At 40.5% G+C, this 21,558-nt stretch overlaps 1 protein-coding gene across 2 annotated transcripts in view; it reads right to left on the reverse strand.

The window, feature by feature from the left end:
* ano5b (anoctamin 5b) overlaps positions 1–16,805 on the reverse strand; it is a 30,708-nt gene extending 13,903 nt beyond the window's left edge. Inside the window, exons 1-4 of one of the 2 annotated variants that reach the window (XM_005931395.3) lie at positions 16,484–16,805; positions 11,807–11,851; positions 6,288–6,346; positions 1,578–1,685 (exon numbers count right to left, since the gene is read on the reverse strand). In XM_005931395.3, coding sequence (XP_005931457.1) covers positions 1,578–1,685; positions 6,288–6,346; positions 11,807–11,851; positions 16,484–16,550 — 279 coding nt within the window. In that variant the 5' untranslated portion in view covers positions 16,551–16,805. The remainder of the gene's footprint in view (positions 1–1,577; positions 1,686–6,287; positions 6,347–11,806; positions 11,852–16,483) is intronic. The other variant, XM_005931396.3, reaches the window with a different exon arrangement.
* Positions 16,806–21,558: the final 4,753 nt, after the last annotated feature.

The following is a 21,558-nucleotide window of genomic DNA, read 5'->3' on the forward strand; positions in this document are numbered from 1 at the left end:
GCACAAAGATTTGTAGCACTGCCATATGCCAATGAGAAACACACCAATACCATTGATGTAAAAATACTGAGATTGTTACTTTACAGAATTGCTAGATGACCAGATGCTGGGGGCAGAGGAAGCATGTTCACTGCAGACCAAGTAACCCATATAGTCATTATGGCGATTGCAAATAATCCTATACTTGGAAATAACCACTTGTGTTTGTTTTGATGTGTTTGAATAAACACCAGTAATTGAAGTTTGGATCCCTCTATGCTTATGGATCTATGACAGAAGTATGAGCTCAAACTGACATAGCCTACCTTGTGCACAGAGAAAGCAAAAGCCAGATGTGTTTTGTATTCATACCATCAGTGTGCAGTTGGCGCATTGTGTGCTTAGTAGATGATGGCTTGTGTGTACTGTTTGATACGGAAACACCATTTTTACGAAGGTGTGAAGAATTAATCTAGCTGTGTTCGCTTTTGCAAGAGAACTACAATGTTTTGATGATTGGGTGACAGGTTTTCTTATTTGTGTGAAGAGTTTTGCAAAATTAGCCAATAGTTACAAAAAATGTGCTTAAGCAATCAGAAAAAACTGTAATAGCTTTGTATCTATGTGATGTTTGCACGTCTACTTTTTTCCCCAAGAAATTTTCTGACCACTTGGGGACAGTAAAAACAAATTTGTGAGTACAAAAGAAGCACACAGCGAAATATTGCAGGTATTCACTTCTTTAAAGTTTTGTTTTTGGGCCTTTAAAGTCTCCTGAAGGACGTATCTGGCTGTTTGGATCCGCTATGTTCACCATCCAGCTTCTGTGTCCAAAAGAGCCCGATATAACAAGGCACAATGTTATCTTTCTCTGTTTAATCTGTTTCTTCTACAATAACCACCAAATCCACAATGCAACATATAGTAGTTTTCCAAGGCCTGTATATTAGTTTCTGCAAACATAAACTATGCAAACATAGTTTCTTCCCATAATGGAACCGCAGCGATGACTCTGATGAATAATGCAAAGTTGATGATGACCAGTTAAGTGTCTGAAATCTTGATTTAGTGCTGACTGTGCGTCCGGTACAAGGATGTGTCATAGCTTGCAATTGTATGACACTATTCCCTCTTCACTGCTTGAAAGGAAGGCAACTCATGAAGGCTCACGAAGATATTTCGTGTACCTTCACTTCTTAAATAACTAAGGGAGAACTCAAGATATTTAACCCCTTGAGAGGATCTTCTCTTTGGAGGGTTGTTGACCCACTGCTATTAGGATGTTTAAAGCCCCATTCTCACATTGCTTGAGATGATCTCAATAAGTTACATGATGAGGAGGAGGCACAGTGTCTTATAGAGGTTTCACATCTTGGCCTTGCTTCATATCTTGGCTCATAGGATGGCTCACATGATTAACAGTCTGGGTTTCCATTTACAAATGTCATATGTTCACAGAAAAGGGGTTGACTCTCACTTCCTCTTTACAGCATGGATTCCTGTTCCAGTTAGAAATTGCGTAATAATATTGTCTGCTAGCATTTTAAAACGCTGAGTAGGCAAGTAATGACAATTTGGCCCTTTTCCGTTACGCTTACCTGTTTCTTTTCTCCGTCCTTGTCATCTACGTAGGACAACACAAAGTCTATTCTTCGTACTCCGTCCCTAAAGAACACAGTGTCTCTGCTTGGGTCTAGTTTGTCTGTCTGCAGGAGAAACAACCACAAAGTAGAGCTTTTAGCTTTGAAACATTGGGAAGCCAAACATACGTCCACCCTTGACAGATACAGACAGAAACAAATTAAACTGACTCAGGCTTGCACTCATACAATTGGATACATAAAAAGCACAGAGGAAATATACCCTCCTGAGTCACAAAGAAAAAAATATTTTGACATTAAGCTGAAATCATACTTAAAGATCATACAGATGACATAACACCTTGTGTCAAAATTTGGAGAAGGGGCTAAAATGACAACTTCAAAAGTCCATTATGGATAAGAAGTATTGTATATGATAGATGTTTGAAGGAAATAATCTTTCCATGGCAGCCTTGTTCCACTTTGTTTAAGAGAGTTCTCACTTTCCAGAGGGCTTTATTCTATTCTTTTTTTCTTTATCCAAACAATACTCAGGATTTTCTATGAATCTGTTGTGGTCAGTGCCATACTCTATGCTGTTGCATGCTGGGGCAGCAGGTTGAGGATCCTGGATGCCAACAGACCCAATAAACTCATCCGTAAAGCCTGTAATGTTGTAGGGGTGGAAATGAACTCTTTAAAGGTGGTGTCGGAGAGGTGGATGTTGTCCAAGATAAAGACAGTGCTTGACAATAGCTCACACCCACTCCATGAGTGCTGGTCAGTCACAGGAGCACGTTCAGTGAGAGACTGAGATTATCCAAATGCATCGCTCAGTGACACAGGAAATCACTCCTGCCTGTGACTATCTCACTGTACAATCCTCCATCTAATGCACACGTGCGCACTGCAATCGTTGCACATCCTTAACATCACATCCTCTGCAGAGAAAATTACAAAGTCAATATAACAATGTGATCTATATATATTTAATTTTGTGTAATATACTGGGATATTTATTATTAGATGCATTATTATTTATTTATAACTTTGTTGTATAATATTTATTGATTATATTATTTGATTTAGTTTAGTTAGTTACTGTTCTTTACTGGGATTAATAAAGCATTCTGATTATGGTTTTCCCACTTATCAGAAACATCAAGATCATTTGTTACTCTGACAGCTTACTCTTGAAGCATCTGTCTCAGCTTATTGAATCAGCTATAACTAGGAGCTAGTAAATTCAGATCTTAGGTTATCTAAATCATGCTGAAACCAGAGCTGCTGAATAGAAAGTCGTGTCATCTCTGTTCACTCCAACTGGCCATTGTTTTACAGCAATGGTGGAGCATGGAGCTTTGCTAAATTTCCAAAAGTTAGCAATACATGGTAGCCGTGCCATAATCATATAGCAGCAGAGAAGTGTGATATGCATTTTTCAAAGGTAAGAAGTTGAAAAACAAGTCTGTGTGTTATCAGTATACACTCTATTTTAGGACTATCTGAAGACTACATGACAAGAGGTAGTTAGTCCTGGTGTCCACTACGGAGGACAATGAATAAAGGTTTAGTTTTGGAAGTAGTAAAATTACTGTGCAATTTTGATATCCTACTAACTCAAAGTTAAGACTCTCAAATTGAAGAAACAATTCTTATGCAATCGAATTATAATATCTGCAAAAAGTCCCCAAAACAAACAGTGTTACTTAACCTCTCTTGTGGCCATAAAATATGGAAGCTGAAATTTCCATCATTTTGAAATGAAGTCAGAGAAGTCATGCAGATTCCATAAATGCTGCTTGACAAAGTGATCGTAAACTCATGTCCCCAACATAGGAAAAAAATAAATTGCTGGGTCTGAGGATGATATATGCAGTTTAGACCACTGATTACAGAGACATCTACTTCTCAGCCGAAAAGCATTTTTAAAAAAACACTTTCTCTGACTAGAAACATTTAGAGGGCAACAATGATGACTGTGGAGAAACCAGATTTAACTGCAAAGCCTGAACGCTACACAATCAAAGCCTAACATTACACAAAAATAGCGGACGGTAGAGGAGAAATGTGTCGTGTCTGTATCGTTACTTAAATTTCAGTATTTGATTACCTGAATGCATTTAGAATTCTAACATTAAATACTTTTCCATTAATGTAGAAATTCATCTTTACTGTTTCTATATATAAGAAACCTTTACGCTAAATAAACAATAACCATTATTTTCAGCTACTCTAATTTCATCTATCATGCATCCATGCATGTACGATCATTAAACAAAAAAAGAAATTGAATGTATGTTAGTTTTCTCTGCATCTAAAGGCAATCTGAGTTTGTACTATACATTAAATAATTTAGCTTGAGATCTCGAAATAATTGGTGCTGCATGGTAGGTAGCAAAACGAGATATTTGAGCTGATATTCAATAAAAATAGTGAGAAATAGCATGTCTTAACTCCACTTTGAGCTAGTTAGTGTGAACTGCCTGTATATATATATTTTTAATGTTTATAGATAAAGTCTAAAAATAATGTTAATTAATTTAATGCCCAAAACACACTACATGGAAAACTTGAGTTTAAATGATGTCATTTTGTGGATTAGCTTTGTTGTTCTATTAGTATGTTTCACATTTATATGGCTTCATTTCTTATTATGATATTAAATCTTTGCTGCTTTTCCATTTTTGTTTATTTTAATCATTTTTGTCTGTCATTGATTGCATGACCCGTCTTGCAATGAAAGAATAACAAAATAAAAAAGGTAACATACATTTGAATTGAAATGTTTAAAAAAAGCAAAACATACTTTAAGAACTATATACTATTATAGTGACTTGACTAGGACTTGAAGTGCCATGTTGCCTGAGCAGTTTGCTGCACTCCACCCAGGGGTTTTTTTTCTTTCTTATCAGACGCTGTCATTGACTAACAGACTTTCCTCTAAAGGAGTGTGACTCAGCTTCTTATATTCAGGGTGCAATTTGTGGGGAGAAAACCACAGAGGGTTTATAGTCTGAATCCTGTTAGTGTTTATTACTGCTGTCAGTTTCCCATTTATAACAACTAAACTAATTATAACTTCAGCTAAACAAGATCACACAACCACAGCCTTTAAAATAATATTACAACATTTTTCTGTGACATTATCTGTCTTATTATGGCTTTAAACACAGGTGACCCAGTCGAGACAAACTGTTTAACATCCCAGATTAAATCACATTTCCACTTATTGCTATTTGACAAGCCGTGCTATTTAACCTCAGTTTTAAATGAAAAAATCTTAAATTTCAACTGCACAAAATGCTGCCAGTTTAAAAATAATGCAGCAATATTAGGCTTAGAAAACACATAACTTGCATATATGTTAGAGTTAACATATATGCAAGTTATGTGTTTTACAGCATCCTGAACCATATGTGAATGACTCTCAGGTTAGGCTCGATCTTTTCACTCAGGAGTGTGGCTGCTATTCTTTATCGGCCCATCACAGTAGCGGCACCATTACTTTAAAAAGCCAGCAAACAGTGCACTTCATTTCTTCATAGACAGCGGCCTGTTGAGTGCAATTCAACTATTTTAAATACAGCATTGCAGAACTCATAGTTGTAGGAAATTCAGATGTTAACAATCGGGGATAATCAGTATTTTTCAAGTATTTTTTTCCACACGAAGTAGAAATATTTCTGGGATTTTCTTGTGAGTTTCCTGTTAATTTCTCCAGGTAATTTAGCTAACTCTGAAACAACAGTACTTAGTGGTTTAATAAAAAAAATAATAGAATAGAAGCACTCCAGATCATTCCCCTCCCCTACTTTGTGTCATACCTGTCACAGGATCACAGTGCTGAAAGTGAAAGACAGCATCTGATTTAAGTGTTGTTTGCACTGTGGATTGTTTCAGATGCAGTGCTAAAAATCAGATGGGGGGGTAAAAATAATTTGGCAGAAGCAGGGACATATAGACCAGAGGCAGAGGAATACAGCTTGGTCAACTACACCCTGTTTGGACCGTTAATAAAACATCTTTTGACCTAATGAGAAAATTTTAAAAATATAGCGATTCAGTGTTCAATGGTTATGCACTGAAACCTCATGCACACATATCAGAAATATACCATCATTTGTATTATTAAGATACATAGTGCATCTGTGGAATGACCTCATTATGTCACTGAAAAACCAAAGAGACAGTTTATTTCAGTCTTGCTGAAATGAGCGGCACTCTGTGATAACATGGCTATCTTGTGACTCATCAGAGTCATCAATCAGAGGGGTGAGTCACCAAAGGGTCATCTAAGATTTTAAAATTACTCATACATACAGTGAACACTGACATAAACAATTTAGTTGACTACAAAGGAAATAACACACAGACAAAAGGCTGCTCAATTAACTGTTAATGGAAATCTTAATGGATATTTTTATATATGCTTGTTTACATTTAGTAGGGAGATAGGAATCATCATGAAGTTAGCAACTAGCAGCGTTTCAATGCATCCAGTATGTATTGTATTAAACAAAGGAGGCATAGCACATTAATCAGTGCTTTGTGTGCACATCGGTTTACTTTTGAAAAATAGTTGCTCTGAGCTGACCAGCTCCTCTCATACAACTAGCAAAAAAGTGATAAACCTTTAACTGTCATTCCCAAAATGTCTTAATTTTTTTTAGCTAGCTAGATAGAAAGGGAATGTGTTGAAATGCTCACAGATACACCAGCACTCACTTCTGTATTTCCCGGCAGTGGTGCCCTTTCAGATAAAGAACCATTTCCGCTGCTTTCATCTGCAAAATAAATGAAGAAAAGAATAACATCAAGAGAATTATACAGCTGTACAGAAGAGTGCAGTAACAATGCTGTTCATGTTTTAGAATTCAGTCCTTGGTATGTAATAGCATAGTAATTATCTAATTATTATCGTATTATTGTATTGTAATTGAACTGGTCTAAATAAACTCCATCCATTCATCCATCCATTTACTTCCAATCCAATTCAGGGTCACGGAGGTGGTGGAGCCTCCTCCAGCTGCCATAGGGTTAAAAGTGGCATACACCTTAGACAGGAGTTAACTTGACACACAACTCAGTGTGAGGAATATCTGCAGAGAAGCCACACAGGCACATGGAGAACATGCAAACTCCACACAGAACAGTCCCATGAACTCTAGACTTTCTTGCTCTGAGGTGCAACAAGATGCTAACTACTCCACCACTTTGCTGCCCAGTCGAATAAGTCGAATCATTAAATGATATATTTGTTCATGTCAGTAAATGGTTGTCTCACATAGGACTTAGTGGTCTTTTTCATGTTAGTTTGTGTTGCTGAAGGATTAGCAGCACATAACCTCAAACATAGCCAATCTTAAACAGGTAACCCAGAGACGGGTACCTGGTTGAAGTGAATTAAGCTTAAAATGCACATACTTACAAATTTGCAGACTTTAAGCAAAAACATGATTAATGAATTAAACATGATTGATTTTTCTAACTTCTCAAAAGCAATAGTTGCACATATATCATCTAAATTGACAGTAAGTAACTGTTAAACTAATTAAAATAATTTGGACCGCAGGATAAATTAAAGCTCACGCATAACAAAAACATCCCTTTAAGAAGAATCAGCTGCCAAATTACTGTTATGGCTACAAATGCATAGTAGACAGCATCAATATAACAAGAGCCAATGAAAAAAAGACTACAGGAGGCAATATCAGGAGATACTGACTATCACCATGTTTGTAAGTACTGAGTTGAGAGAGATGAAAACACAAAGGCCACATTGCACATACACACTTATGCAATGGTTCGCCACATTCCAGCAGAGCCTCTCCGGCCCTGCGTGGCAGACTCTGGCAGAGGAAATGTGCTCATGTTGCACTGCTCTGCTAGCCGCCTGCTCCCCTATTATTCCTGGATGGTGGGAAAGCTGCACTTCCTGTGGGGGAGGCTGCATGACAAAAACATCAGAGAGAGGGAGGAGCTGGCCGTTGAGGTTGCTGTTGTATCAAAGGGTCCAGCCTCCTCCTAAAAGAAGCACACACGCAGCACACAAAGAACACAAAGCGCTTCAGTCTCCCTCAGCTTGCACTGGCAGAGACCTTTCGTTAAGCAGGAGGGTCTGACAGACAGCAGTGACAGCCAATAGCAGCAGTACTTCACTGAGAGGCCTAAAGAGGCACTTGGAGTAAGAATATGGCATATCAGTTAGACTATAAGAATCCACAGGAAATATAAGTAGCATATTACACCATCTTTCCAATTAACCCTGTGTGAGCTGCTTTTTTCCTCTCCTGTCTTTTTCATCCCACTTGTTTTGGTCTAACTCCAACTGTGCCAAGCTGTCCACAGTTATCACAACCTGGCTTAGAGCAAACAAAGGCAAAAGGCCAGCAACTTCCACAGAGAGACAGACTGAAGGAAAACACAAAGTAGCGTTCCCTCTGTGAAACAGGGCAACAGACACACTTACTAGAACAGATGGCCATAAATGAGTCTTCACTGGAAATTACTACCACGTATTAAAATGAGACAGCTATTAATTTGGGCAAAACTGAATAAGTGAGAAGTGCCATGCGCTCTTTTAACTACCCACTTTCCACCCATTTAACCCAATTACACTTCTCCTGCTATCTATTTACAGGAGCTGAGATACTCTCTCGTCAGCATGATTGTCAAAAACATGTAACTTTGTGGGAACTGAACAGTGGCATTTTGAACTATCTCCAAAACAAATTAGAGCACCATTGCTGAGTATTGACCCTGATATAGCCAAACAGCATTTCAAAACCTGTTGCATGACTGAGATGCAGTTGAGAGATGTGCTTTTAGTGATTCCAGTTCATAAAAAGTTGTGCATACCTCATGCCCATAGGTCCTGCCCTGTAAGACACACCACAAGGCCAAAACTGGAAGTAGATCAGTGCAAACTCATCCCGGAGGTAGTGACTTTATACATGTGCGATGCAGCCAAGAACAGAATCAACTAATCTCTTTTCCTAAATGAGTTGATTCTATCCAGAGACGTGATGCTGTACTGATGTTCAGACGGAGCAGAGGAAGGCGAGAGATTCACATGTAGCCGAAGCAGAGGCATCTGCTGGTGTTATGAGCTGTAAACAGAACAAGGTTGTAGCAGATGTATGCACTGAGCTTTCAGAGCTTTATCATAACAATCGAAAAACTATTTTCGCATCTTTACTTTCTGCATCATTGGAATTTGAATCGTGTTAGGAAATAACAATCATTAAGATCTTTAAGATAAAGTCTATCTGTGTTGTGCGAAAGTCTTGAGCCACCATAGTGGGCTTCAGCAATACTTCTTCAGACCTTCCAAAGGTCTCTCGAAGTTTTCTTTTGTCATTAGCTGTTTTTTCACTTATTTTCAGTCTACTCTTTACAAATCCCCACTTTCAGAGGAACATTTGTTTTATTGTATAAGCCACTTAAAACTGACCTAATCATCGTTCAACAATAAAAAAAAAAATCACCAACTCAAGAGATGAACCTGACACAGGACCTGGGAGATGCACCCACTGATCCATCTACTGTTTGCTGAAGCCACATCAGAAATATCAATAAGCCATTTCTAAGGAACAAGAACCAGGAAAGGAGGCTGAGGTATGCCAAATTACACAAGGAATGGACTAAATGAATCCAATTTTCAGACCTTTGGTTTGATACAACATCTGTATCTGTAAAACACAGTGGAGGCTCCATCCTGGTTTGGCGCTGCGTTCCAGACAAATATCTCCCCTCAATTACTGCTTCACATCAAACTTATTCCGTCAGCAAGATTAAGAACAGTGAGGAGTGACCAGCATCAGAGTTGGAAAATCTCCATTACTCTAAATAATTAAAGAAATCAGAAATCAATTCACATTACATGAGTGGAAGAGAAGAGGAGACCTTGTGCCAGGATACCGGTTCCCTAAAGACAGCACTGATCTTGCAGAATAGAAAGAAAAGAAAGCAGGGGCTATAACACTTCTGTCACTGCTATCATCTAACAATAATCTATCTTTATCCAGACAATCTGATGATATGAAAATACAGACAAGCCCGTGCTGCCTTTCTATTTACAGTAAACTGACAAAACTTGATTCTGTGCTCGCTCCACTCTTTGCCTAAGCAGGAAGCCTGCTCGGATGACATGTGTTCATGAAGATATATGCAAAGCTGGACTAAGGTACAACCAAAGTAGTCAAATGTACCTCTGCACAATCACAATCATTTCTGCTACAGGACTGCCTGTTACAGAAAAGGTGTCTCTAATTTCTGCAGCTTGGGGGACACATGCAGCCCCCAGATGAGACGCACACATAGCTTCACTTTTTGTGTGACGCTGTAAGGCCAGCAGCCTCATCACACTGAGTCACCGAAACAAAGATTATGAAAGTCAACCTGCATTTCTCAATCTGAAACAGCATCCTGGGTTTAGTGTTTATCTAACATGAGGATGTGAAAGTTTACATCACCTACCCACTCAGTCACCCACTCATGTGTACGTTAGCCACATGAATGGCTAATGTACACCCCCTTACTGCTTCCCTAGGAATTAAGAGGAAGCAGGCAGGTGCTGGTAATCAAATACACTTGATTTAAAGATCACTGTAAGTGTGAACACCTCTATTAAAGCAGACGTTTGGGCAATTTGGAGGTCTATGTGTGTGTTATTATCACAATACACACAATATGTGTTATTACATATTACCAAGAGGGACTTCAATAATAGAAAAACAATTGCTGCTCATTAATTTGGATAGGATTATAAGGCTATTTCCACACCGTCTGAAGTTCATCCTTCTACAGTGGGAAACATTATCCACAAGTGAAAAACACAAGACAGCTTCCATTCTTCCCAAGAACACATTCTAGCAAATTCACCTCAATGCGATGCTCAAAAAAGAGTTGAATCTCAGATTTTAAAAGACTTAGGTTTGCAAAGTTACATTTGAACAAACCACAAGACTTCTGGAACCAAAGTGGAAATGCTTGGTCATAATTCACAGCACCGCGTTTGGCAGAAACCACACACAACATGACACAAACACCTCATTCCCACTGTGAACGCCTCTGTATACCAAAGAATTCTGGAGTCAAATGAAAGGTCATCTGTCCAAAAGCTAAACTTAATCATGCAACGGGACAATGACTCGAAGAACAGCATTCTCCAAAATGATATCAGAGTCTGATAAAGTCACTTCAACTTATTGCTCTCAAGGACGGTTATATAATTTAATCACTCGTGGGGTGAACATAGGTTTTCACAAACCTGCATGGAGTCCTGTGACTGCGCTTACATTTTACTTCAGTGCTTTATTTGCATTTCTGTGCCACCACATTTGAGAGGAACACACTGTATTTCATTTTTACTTTGAACTATAAGAATGCATTCAAAGTATGATTGTGTTACTCCCTGTAATAATGAAGGCATACTTTACAGGCTAACATACCACAGGCTAAGAATAAGCTACTGCAGAAGGACTGATGGCTACCTAAAGAAAAAGCTAGCTGTAGTAGCTATCCTTCTTTACTCAGCAAAAGACTATCTGAAGCCAAATGAGGTTTTTTTTTCTTCTTCTTATGTCAGACTTATGTTTGAATATGGTAGTCTCTAATTTCTCGGTGATTAGTGGACCTTTTGGGGTAATGTTATCAAAGGTTGCTCATTCTTGATGCTGTAGTGGAAGCACTGAGGCAAAGTATTCAGGCAGAAGCTTGTTAGAGCTTCAACATATCTCTCCTGGGCCCACAGAGTCCACAGGCTGTGCTATATACTACATTTGTGAGTAAAATTATGCATGCAGGAGTTTTTCTGCTTTTATAGTACTAGCAAAACTTTGCTATAAAAAGTTATACATGTTGCTTATGATATAAATCATCAAATAGCCTAGCCACAAGTTGAAATACCATGGGCACATATCTTAATTCAGCCTCTGGGTGCATGCATCAGTACAAATAGTACAAATTTGACACAGTACACAGCACATTAAGCTACCAGACGGCAGACACTTAAGCAAATGGCTACAATATGAAAGCTGAGATAGCAGACAGAGAGGCATTTGATTCTGATCAGCAAACAAACAGGAAAGCCGTAACAAATTTACATAAATGGAGCATACGCAGTGACATTAAACCGACATGATGACGGCACGCGATGGAGGGTGCGAAGAGAAATAGCAGAGATTACAATGACGCGAGGACGGACAGACAGGCGTCACATAAAGCCTCTGATCTGCCCATACCTGGGTGGAGGTTAATCCTGAATGCAGTCAACACAGCAGGAACATCTTTAAGGGACAGACAGACAGTGGTTAGGAGGTGGAATTAAACTGTAGATCAGGACAACACAAAGGTTAAATATTGAGCCATCAGACTTTCACTTACACAAGCATTAAAAGAACAGCATAAAAGTACAACAGAGAGTCCTATCACTGCTGGAAATCAGACCACAGCTTTTATATGTTGCAGATCATCGACACCACTGATGAAAAGCACTCGCTGTGTTTTTGTACCTTTGATTCAGTATCAAGCAAATCGTTTTTACTATGACTCAAGCAACATGCGTGGGCGCCTATGGTTCAGAAGAGGCCCCGCTAACAACTCTCGTGTAACTCTTCAGTGTGCCTGGCACAGAGCTAGAATGTCCTGCTTGCTGTACTGAAACAGGCGTTCTATATTTTACTCGATTAAGAGCTCTTCAGAGTGTCGTTCGACCTTCCACTTTGACAAATGGAAAACACAGCACTGGTTTATTATGACAACATAATCCTTTCTCAAGAGAAGTAATACAAACATATCACAGACTGCTCTACAACTTCTCTCTATTCATGAGTTTAATAATACCAGATGGGGCATGAGGGCTCAATTGCAAATCGATGTATATGAAATATTAATGCGATGAACAATACTGTAGTCTAAATAGGGGTTCCCACTCAAAGTCATCCAATATGCAGGATCACGCGAACCACAAGTGTGTCTTGATGAGAGCATCAGGCAAGTATGTCAGGTTTTTACAAAAAGAACTGAATTAAATTTTAAAATTTGATGCAAAATCGCAAATAAGAACTTTTAATCTTGCAAGCACGGTGCACACCCTGTTTCAGTCAAACCACAACATCCTGAGCTCAAACCCAGGGCCTCTGTCTTCTAGGACGAGGCATCCTCAAAGTCTGCCACTCAACATTTCCTGTCAATACAGCTGACTATATTCAAAATGCATCCAGATTAATATAAATGTTGTTTAAAAACACTGAATACGTGAGGCTTTAAACATATACAAGGGAACACTACTGATAAAGTGGGTTTTTTTTAATGGTGTCTTTTATTTTTAGAAAGCATTGTTTGAAATGTTGACAGTTGCGTTTTCACATTTGTATCATGCTCATGTTGTTGCCAAGAACACAAGTTTCCTTTCTTATCATCAGGAAATTGTTGATACTTTCCTGACAATTACCGGAAAGCTTGAACAGTGCCAGCTGAAGAGGTCATATGCAGAGCAGAAGTCATAATTCATCGCGTTAAACAGACACAACATAACACGCCTGGACTTCAACACTTGACATGTCTGACGGGCTTTTAAGGAAGAGATGTTTGACGAAATTTTTTGAAAGGATGACTGGACGAGACAGATTAGGGCACAAAAGTAGCTTCCTTGCGTCTATGATATGAAGGCCTTGGGCGTTTTGTTTGCCCAATAAGTAGATTAACAACATTAACCAATGAGAGACGGCACAACAGTGAGTCAGGTTCCTGCATCCAAAACTGCCCTGTAAAGAGCACCCATATAGACTGGTGACATATTAAAGGAAAAACTCCTACACTCCTACAGTAAGGATGTTGGTGAGGGGGAATGGTTTGCTGCTTTGAGTGCCCTTATCATCTAAGAAAAGAATCAATATGGAGGTGTTACCTTTTGCCCTGATAAAACACGTCTATCCTGGTGGGACTGGCACGATGGGTCACTAAATCTTTTGATCAGTATGAAAATGACACGAATCATTTGCTACTGAACTTTCCCTCAGAAGATCTCCACCCAGTCGGTGATGGTGGTGACAGATAGTGCGTTCCTCTACAGTCATCAAAGCACCAAATCAGGGGCGTATCTTCTGGAAAAACGATATTCCATGTTTTCATCAGAGTCCCAGCGACTTTTCAGAGGTGTTTTCACATGTGAGCTTTGGGCAAATTTTGCAAAAATTGAGTCAGGATAGATGTTGTTGTTCTTTCTCAAACAAAACACAACAGGAAACACTTCCCTTCAGTTGTTTTCGCGCTACTGCACATGCTCTGTGTGGTTTAGGCGAGGGAGCTCCCTGCATGCCGGAGGCGGCACAGACGACGCCCATTCACTAGCTGTAAATGCAACGAATTCTAAACAGCGCTGTTCACACATCAGCACAGCGTAACATCAAGCATCCTTTGCACTTGGGAACTGACATTTAAAGAGTGTCTAATGCCTGATCCAGCTGATATCAGCCTTCTCACGTGCACCTCTGTCAGGCAGTGGCTAGAGATGTTCAGGGAAGTCTGAAAGTGTGAAAACAACTTTTGAAAATCCGCTAAAACTATTCTGGCATCGTGCGATGGCCCGACACCTTACTAAGACACATGATGTTTTTTTTATTTGTCACTTGTCTCTGCAAAAACGTACGAAAAGGTGAAAGCCCAGGGGAAAAAAGAGGCATATGCCACCTATGATTAAAAATTTATAGAGCAAAAAATTTATTTTATGCCCAAAACAAAAGGTCTGTCGTCTGAAAATAGTTCTGGCAGCACAATAAGACCTCATCTAGTCTTACTGTGGTTGTGGTGAGAGGACGTCTTGCTTGCCTGCCATGTGTTATTCTGTTCTGTTTGCCTCCTCAAAGGGAGTAATTTAATTACAAGGCCTGTTTCCATAGCAACTCTTTGGCTCTGCTTCACCTCTGAATGGCAGATGACTTCATCAGCTGGACTGCGGATTGAGATCACCTTAAAAGGAGGCAAATCCCGATATAAATGAGTAATTAATAACTATTGAGGGCACTTAAAAGTGGAGTCATTAAGATTTTTTCCCTGACTATGAACTGGCCAAGAAAAAGATTTACTGACAGAGGGTGACAACAAGCAGCAGGTTGATTTTAGAAAACCATCCACCAAACGGTATACGCTGTCCATGGACATCTGGTGTTTATCCAGCAGCAGAATGTCATGTACGATTATAAATCAGTGTTTGGGCAGCTGTGAACAAGGTAACACATACAGACACACACACTGAGGTGAGGACTGAATCCTTCCTCTCCTTTGTTTCCCCTTTCACTTGTGGCTGAAAGTCTGGCCAGATAAGAGCCCGAACAAAGCCTCTGTAGAACAGCAGTCTTTTAATCTACTGCTCACTCTAAATAAACAGCCACGTGTCCTTATAAACAACCCTCTAATACACACAGCGGACGATATGCAAATACAAACAGGGAAAGGTGTAATTGAGGCATCGTAATCTTAACTCAGACATGGTTTGATTGAATGAAAATGCTGGAAAATGTGTTCTATAAACGTTTTGTTTTTCTCTTCTCATAATGGTCTTGTTGTGATGCAGTGGTCTGTTAGGCAGAGGTAAGCAGGCTCACAAATTAAAAGGCCCGGCTGCTCTTGTCACAAAAGCAACAGAGGTTTCCAGTGCACCTAATTCATCTTGTCCTCCAGCAGGTCAGCAGATATCAGCACATGCCATGCTCTTACTGCAACTTGAGTATACTTTGTATTTTTCCTGTTATGGATTTGTGTTTCTTTTGGAAACCAGAGCATCTCCTGACTTATGCAAAATCTTGCTGGATGCCTCCAGACGTCTGTGGCTCAGTTTTAGAAATGCTGAAAAGTTTCCCACTGCACATGTGCGGAGTTTCAAATGTCAGCGAGAGGACAGCATAAAAATGAAGATTTAGTGTTTGTGAGGCAAAGACGTGGGTTATTCAGACTGGGATGGACTGACACATAGTGCTCAAAACATTAAAAGTGTCATTAACTCATAGATCTGCTACTTTAGATACTGGAGTGAAAGCAAGTCATTTAATTCATTCATTCATTAGTAAGATTCATTCAGGACACAAGTCCTGTGCAGCAATGTCATACAATCCTCTCAGGACTAAAACGACCGCAGAACCAAACCATTAGGTTTCACAGTGCTCCATCAACTTAACTGACTTTCTAATGTCCACGTAGAAGCAACAAATCACGGTAAGCCGACATAATTCAACCAAATTCACGTCTGAAAGCATTCCTGTGGTGGCACATTGTTCAGACTGTGAACCTCCAGAGAGGTGACTTCATGTGACTAGGCGTAGAGTCAGTAAAGCCTGACTATCTCACAGGGGGCTAGTCCCATTAGATAAGGTGACACATGTTAGGCTTGACAGATAGCAAAAAGTTTACTCACATGCTTTACAGCATGGATCAATTTGTCTTCTTCTCTAATTTAATTCGTTAAAAAATGCCTGAGATGCTTCTAGGATAGTTTACTACAGTGTACACTGAGATATTGTGCGCTAAAAATAAATATGCAGTCTGGCTCAGTTTGGGAAACAGACTATGTGTGTGACCTCAGTGTCACCCTGCAGTTGTAAGGGACTTGGCTGTATCAAAGCAGTAGACAAGAAGAACAAACAGCATGTGTGTTTTGATGTGTTTTGGTCATGGGATCTCTGGTGCAACCCAGCATCACTAACTGGGCTGTATACAAGCACAAGCCGAGTAACCAAATTACAGCCACATGTAGAAATGGTTTTGCCACGTAAGACAAAACAACTAGAGGACATATAAATATTCACCCTTCACTGCTGAATTGCGAGTTTACAATGAACCTCGGATTACTGTAACTTGTAGAGCGTCGCTCTGCCACAGCAGCTGCCACATTTAGAAATAAAACCGTGCATTTATGCGGTTACCTGCAGCCCTGGCGCTCTGCAGCTCGATCAGAGTCTCATCCTTCGCCTTACCACTTATTCGTCTCATAGCGGCTAGCGCTGTTATTATAACGGCTTCACCTTCTCGGGAAAGTGGGTAAGGCGGTGAGGATGCCGCTGTCTCCTCTCGGTGTCTGTGAAGACCAGCACTGGGTGATCACACACTGAAATCAGCGAAGAGATCCAGGTCAAGGGAGGGTAGATGGATCATATTTACACTATAATCGATTTTCACTGAAACGGTCCCAACACGGCTCCTGAGTGCTAACCGAGGAGACCAGGCATAAAGGGGAGTGGCTCTGATTTTTTCTGTTTTTTACGTCGGCAAAACTGGGTGTATGTGTGTGTGCAAAAGAGAGAGCGAGAGAGCGTGTAGGAAACATTTGTAATGTGGCGAGGCTGTTTGAGAAATAGCACCATCTTGTGGTCATTTTGTAGTACTGAAGCCTAACTTCCTTTATTTTTATAGCCTCCTATTGTAGTGAGACAAGCCAATATTTCATATGAAGAGTTTGAAAATAAAGAGTTAGAGTTAAAAATCTTACTTTGTTCGATTCACGCTCATGTTAAGAGGATTTATTTTCTGTCATATATATATATATATATATATATATATATATATATATATCACATATATATATATATATTATATACATATATATATATATATATATATATATATATATATATATATATATTTATTAAGTATATATATATATATATATATATATATATATAGTTCCCATTGCAGACATAGAGGACAGTTACAAGTACCTGGGGATCCCGCAGGCAAATGGGAACCATGAAGAGGCCGCTAGAAAGGCTGCAACCACCAAGTACCTGCAGAGGGTCAGGCAAGTCCTGAGGAGTCAGCTGAATGGTAAGAACAAGATCCGGGCCATCAACACGTACGCCCTGCCCGTGATCAGGTACCCTGCTGGGGTAATAGGCTGGCCAAAGGAGGAGATAGAAGCCACTGACATAAAGACAAGAAAGCTCCTTACCATGCATGGAGGGTTTCACCCCAAGTCCAGCACCCTGAGGCTGTACGCTAAGCGGAAGGAAGGGGGCCGGGGACTGGTGAGTGTCAGCACCACAGTCCAGGATGAGACAACGAACATCCAAGAATACATTGGGAAGATGGCCCCAACTGACCGAGTGCTCAGTGAATACCTCAGGCAGCAGAAACCCAAGAAAGAGGAGGGAGACGAGGAACCATCATGGAAGGACAGGCCCCTGCACGGTATGTACCACCGGCAGATAGAGGGGGTGGCTGATATCCAGAAATCCTACCAGTGGCTGGACAAAGCTGGACTGAAAGACAGCACAGAGGCACTAATCATGGCAGCACAAGAACAAGCTCTGAGTACAAGATCCATAGAGGCTGGGGTCTATCACACCAGGCAAGACCCCAGGTGCAGGCTGTGTAAAGATGCCCCAGAGACAATCCAGCACATAACAGCAGGGTGCAAGATGCTAGCAGGCAAGGCATACATGGAACGCCATAACCAAGTGGCCGGCATAGTGTACAGGAACATCTGTGCCGAGTATAACCTGGAAGTCCCGAGGTCAAAATGGGAGACGCCCCCAAGGGTGGTGGAGAATGACCGAGCTAAGATCCTGTGGGACTTCCAGATACAGACGGACAAAATGGTGGTGGCTAACCAACCGGACATAGTGGTGGTAGACAAACAGAAGAAGACGGCCGTAGTGATCGATGTAGCGGTTCCGAATGACAGCAATATCAGGAAGAAGGAACACGAGAAGCTGGAGAAATACCAAGGGCTCAGAGAAGAGCTCGAGAGGATGTGGAGGGTGAAGGTAACGGTGGTCCCCGTGGTAATCGGAGCACTAGGTGCGGTGACTCCCAAGCTAGGCGAGTGGCTCCAGCAGATCCCGGGAACAACATCGGAGATCTCTGTCCAGAAGAGCGCAGTCCTGGGAACAGCTAAGATACTGCGCAGGACCCTCAAGTCCCAGGCTCTGGTGAGGCCCGAGTTGAAGGTAACGCCCGAGGGGTGAGCGGGGGATATTTTGATATCTATTCTATAATACCACCCGTTGCCTACTGGTGGTGGTGTCAGAGGGCCCGGTGGCCCAGTGTCCGGCAGCCTCGCCTCTGTCAGTGCGCCCCAGGGTGGCTGTGGCTACAATGTAGCTTGCCATCACCAGTGTGTGAATGTGTGCGTGAATGGGTGGATGACTGGATATGTAAAGCGCTTTGGGGTCCTTAGGGACTAGTAAAGCGCTATATAAATACAGGCCATTTATCTCTATATATGGAGAAAGAGAAAGAAAACTGTGAGTTATGCGAACCTATTCTAGTGGAATCCACAAATAAAATATTTAATTGGAAAAGAGCAGAAAAAAAATGACTCTATCTTAAAGACCAGAGGAATATTCTCATTCATTTTCTCCCGCCAGTTCCTGACCACAACAAATTCAAAAACTAAAGATGCTAAAGATGATTTTCAGTAGCTGACGAGGATGTTTTAGTACTCGTAGACCACTTCTTTACATTAACTGAGCACTCAAGCACTTTCTACTCTACACATCTTTCACTCATTCACACACATTAGTACAAGCTTTTTGCTTTGCCTAATTTTTTTTTTTAATCTAATATTAACACACGCACACACACACACACACACACACACACACACACACACACACACACAACACACACACACACACACACACACACCCCCATAACACACACACACACACACACACACACTGATAGAAGCATCTGAGGACACTTGGGAGCAGGGGCGTAATTTCCAGGGTGTTTAGGGAGGTAATGACCCCCCCCAATAATCAGACCAAACCAATATAAACCCCTCAATATAGTTATGAATTATCTTGCATAAATAGGTATAAATAAGTTGATTTTCTTTACTCATTTCAGGTATTACCAGCAAAATAATTGCATGTTTAATCATCTGGGAATTTACCCAGATTTATTTATTTATTTAGACAGAGATATTGCTTGGGAGGCAGCATCTTACCCAAGGATACTTTCTACATGCAGACTGTAAGAACTGGGGACTGAACTAGCTCTGCCCAATGAACCACAGCCATACATAGTTTTAGACACACAGCTCTGGCTGTGATCACAGATGCCACAGATACCTACTGTTCAAACCTTCTGTTTGCGAGGGGCAGCCAATCACAGCAGGGTTGGCTTAAAGGTAACTTTGCTCCTTAACCCTTTCACGCATAGTGGTCACTACAGTGGACAGCTATTCAAAGGCTGTTTTCTTGTATTTGTGTCAGTGTTGATGGTATACTTGCACATAAACCACTACACTGGACACTGATGTGTCACGCCATACCCTGCCACCCACTGGTCGTTTAATGTTACTAGAGATGTATGTCGTGTTTCATTGTAATTATTGCTATTTAACCCTGTCATGCATGAAGTATGCCAACCTCAATAGGGATTTTAATTCATCTTTAGGCATGAAAAGATGAATTAAAGTACTTAAGAGAAAAATCCTGATTGAAGTTGTCATAATCCATGCATGAAAGGGTTAAAGGAGGAGGACCTAAAACAGCTATTTTAAATAAATTCAATGAATTTTCTCTGGCTGATATTTGTCCTTTGAGTTCTGGACATCCTGTGGCAACGCAGCCATCTACCAGCTTCCTTCTGCAGACGAGCTTTATGGAGATGCTGACATCATTTTCCAGCTGGACTTGGCACCTGCCCACACTGCCAAAAGTACCAAAACCTGGCTCAATGATCATGGGATTGTTGTGCTTCATTGGTCAGAAAACTCACCTGACCTGAACTCCAAAGAGAATCTATGGGGCATTGCCAAGAGAAAGATGAGAGACATGAGACTGAACAATGGAGAAGAGCTGAAGGCCACTATTGAAGCATCCTGGCTTACATAACACCTCAGCAGTGGCATAGGGCATATATACTATGCCACACTGAGGCAGTAATTCATGTGACCCAAACCAAGTACTGAGTACATATGCATGATTACTTTTCAGAGGTCCGACATTTCTCTATTTAAAATCTTTGTTTTATTGTTTTCGTGTAATATTCTGATTTTCTGAGCTTTTGAATTGGGGGTTTTCACAAGTTGTAAGCCATGGCCAACAAAATTATAACAAATAAAGGCTTGAAATATCTCAGTCCAGTACAGCACCTTTGGGATGTGGTAGGATTCACATCATGGATGTACAGCCCAACAAATGTGCAGCAACTGTGTGATGCTGTCATGTCAACATGGACCAGAATTTCCTGCAACTTGCAGAATCGATCTGAAGACCATCCCGGTACTAGTAGGCTGCACCTAATGAAGTCATCACTGAGTGTGGTTTTTTAAACATGTGACACGTGTTAGTCCAGTAAATAACGGAGCGCATGGCTGACACAGATAAGGTGTACACAGATTCATAAATACCGCCACTAGGAGGAGCTCGTCTACAGCTAAACAGCTGAGCTTTGTCGTAACCGTGTGCTCGGAAGCCCTCCTTCCTTATTTATCATATCAGGTTCACTTGTGCTGAACCATCAGCTTTAAATAAAACACATACAGCCAACCTGACACAGTTACACCATTTTGGTTTCATTGTCCTCGTAGAACTGAAGCTGAAAACAAACCCAAACCAACGCAAACTAACGAACAATTAAAAACACAGATGTCATGTGTTCAGTTTGGAACCAGATGGTTGCTATTTTTTATTTCATACAATAAAAATCATTCATTGTCACAGTCTGTTAATTTATTTATTAATTTACTGATATCTGAGGCTTGTTACGTCATATTTCCCGTATGAAAATCGATATAATCTCAATTAATTATTCTTTTTTATTATTGGGATAATGACTGATTGCTGTAATTAGGAGCAGTCATCTGTACTGATACAAGGTTGGCTTTGTTTTCCTGACATGCAGAAATCATGCCGCTTGTGCAGGTTTCTCGTGCACTGAGAGCAAAACAGTCTGCAGTCGGCTCTTTTGTTTGAGACCAGATTCAGTGTGTGTGTGTGTGTGTGTGTGTGTGTGTGTGTGTGTGTGTGTGTGTGTGTGTGTGTGTGTG

The sequence above is a fragment of the Haplochromis burtoni genome, unplaced genomic scaffold (assembly GCF_018398535.1).
Source record: "Haplochromis burtoni strain Fernald_Lab_line unplaced genomic scaffold, NCSU_Asbu1 Contig_59, whole genome shotgun sequence".
In the NCBI taxonomy this organism is placed as follows: Eukaryota; Metazoa; Chordata; class Actinopteri; order Cichliformes; family Cichlidae; genus Haplochromis; species Haplochromis burtoni.